Genomic DNA, 978 nt, shown 5'->3' on the forward strand with positions numbered 1-978 from the left:
GCCAGGATGGTCTCGATCTCCTGACCTCCTCGTGATCCGCCCGCCTCGGCCCCCCAAAGTGCTGGGATTACAGACATGAGCAGAATAGTTTTTAATAGATGACAAGAAATATAACCATACAATATTGTGGATGGGAAGAGAAAAAAACACCGAAATACCATCTGTGTAATAAGTCACGTACAGGAAAGAAATAAAATCTCTGACAATATAAGCCCAGATTTTTAAAAAGCCATTTATTTTAAAAAACTGGTTTGTCAAATCACATACATGAGCAGATACACAACTACCAAAGTGGCCTGTAATAGACACCAGTGGGGCGGGCACCACACAGTACCTGAAAAATACAGCTAAAAAAAGAGGAGTCTGTTGAGTATTTAATTTCAGATTCCTACTTGACTCCTTGTTGAATGGCTTTAAGTTAGCATATAGTGAGTGAGAGGTAGAGTCCCAAGTATAATAGGTGATGCCTCAGGGCTCCATTTAAAAACAAAACAAAAACAAAACCATTTCTCCCTCTGCACAAGAGAAGCCTATCCTATATTTTTTCCTTTGCGAAAACAGAAGCCAAGTTTCTCTTCTCAAATGGTTCAGCATTCCCAATCAAAAAGTGGTGTGTGGTAACCTAGGTATTGTGCTTGTTGAGCCATTTAATTTTCCTCACCCTCCGATTCAGATTCTAGGAGAGAAGAAAGAAAGAATTTAGGTATTTCCCCCCAGATTCTTCTAATAAAGGTCATAAATTACTACAGTCACCAACCCAGAACCCTGCCATTGCGCCAGCATACTTTTACCCTAGGCACCCATTATTAGGTAAAATAGTCACATGAAGGCAGATGGCAAACTCTTGCTCTTTTCTGCTTTCAGGTAAATTTTGCCTGTCTAAAAATGCAACATGCATATATATACGAATACTTATAAATGAATACATTATATATATATTAAATTTATACATATAAATTTATAAAAATTATATGTATA

At 37.4% G+C, this 978-nt stretch overlaps 1 protein-coding gene across 1 annotated transcript in view; it reads right to left on the reverse strand.

The window, feature by feature from the left end:
• Positions 1–213: 213 nt before the first annotated feature.
• The window catches only part of BZW2 (basic leucine zipper and W2 domains 2), a 79,539-nt gene continuing 78,774 nt past the window's right edge, over positions 214–978 (reverse strand). Inside the window, exon 11 of the mRNA XM_011983943.1 lies at positions 214–676. Coding sequence (XP_011839333.1) covers positions 648–676 — 29 coding nt within the window. The 3' untranslated portion in view covers positions 214–647. The remainder of the gene's footprint in view (positions 677–978) is intronic.

Source organism: Mandrillus leucophaeus, unplaced genomic scaffold (assembly GCF_000951045.1).
Source record: "Mandrillus leucophaeus isolate KB7577 unplaced genomic scaffold, Mleu.le_1.0 Scaffold258, whole genome shotgun sequence".
In the NCBI taxonomy this organism is placed as follows: domain Eukaryota; kingdom Metazoa; phylum Chordata; class Mammalia; order Primates; family Cercopithecidae; genus Mandrillus; species Mandrillus leucophaeus.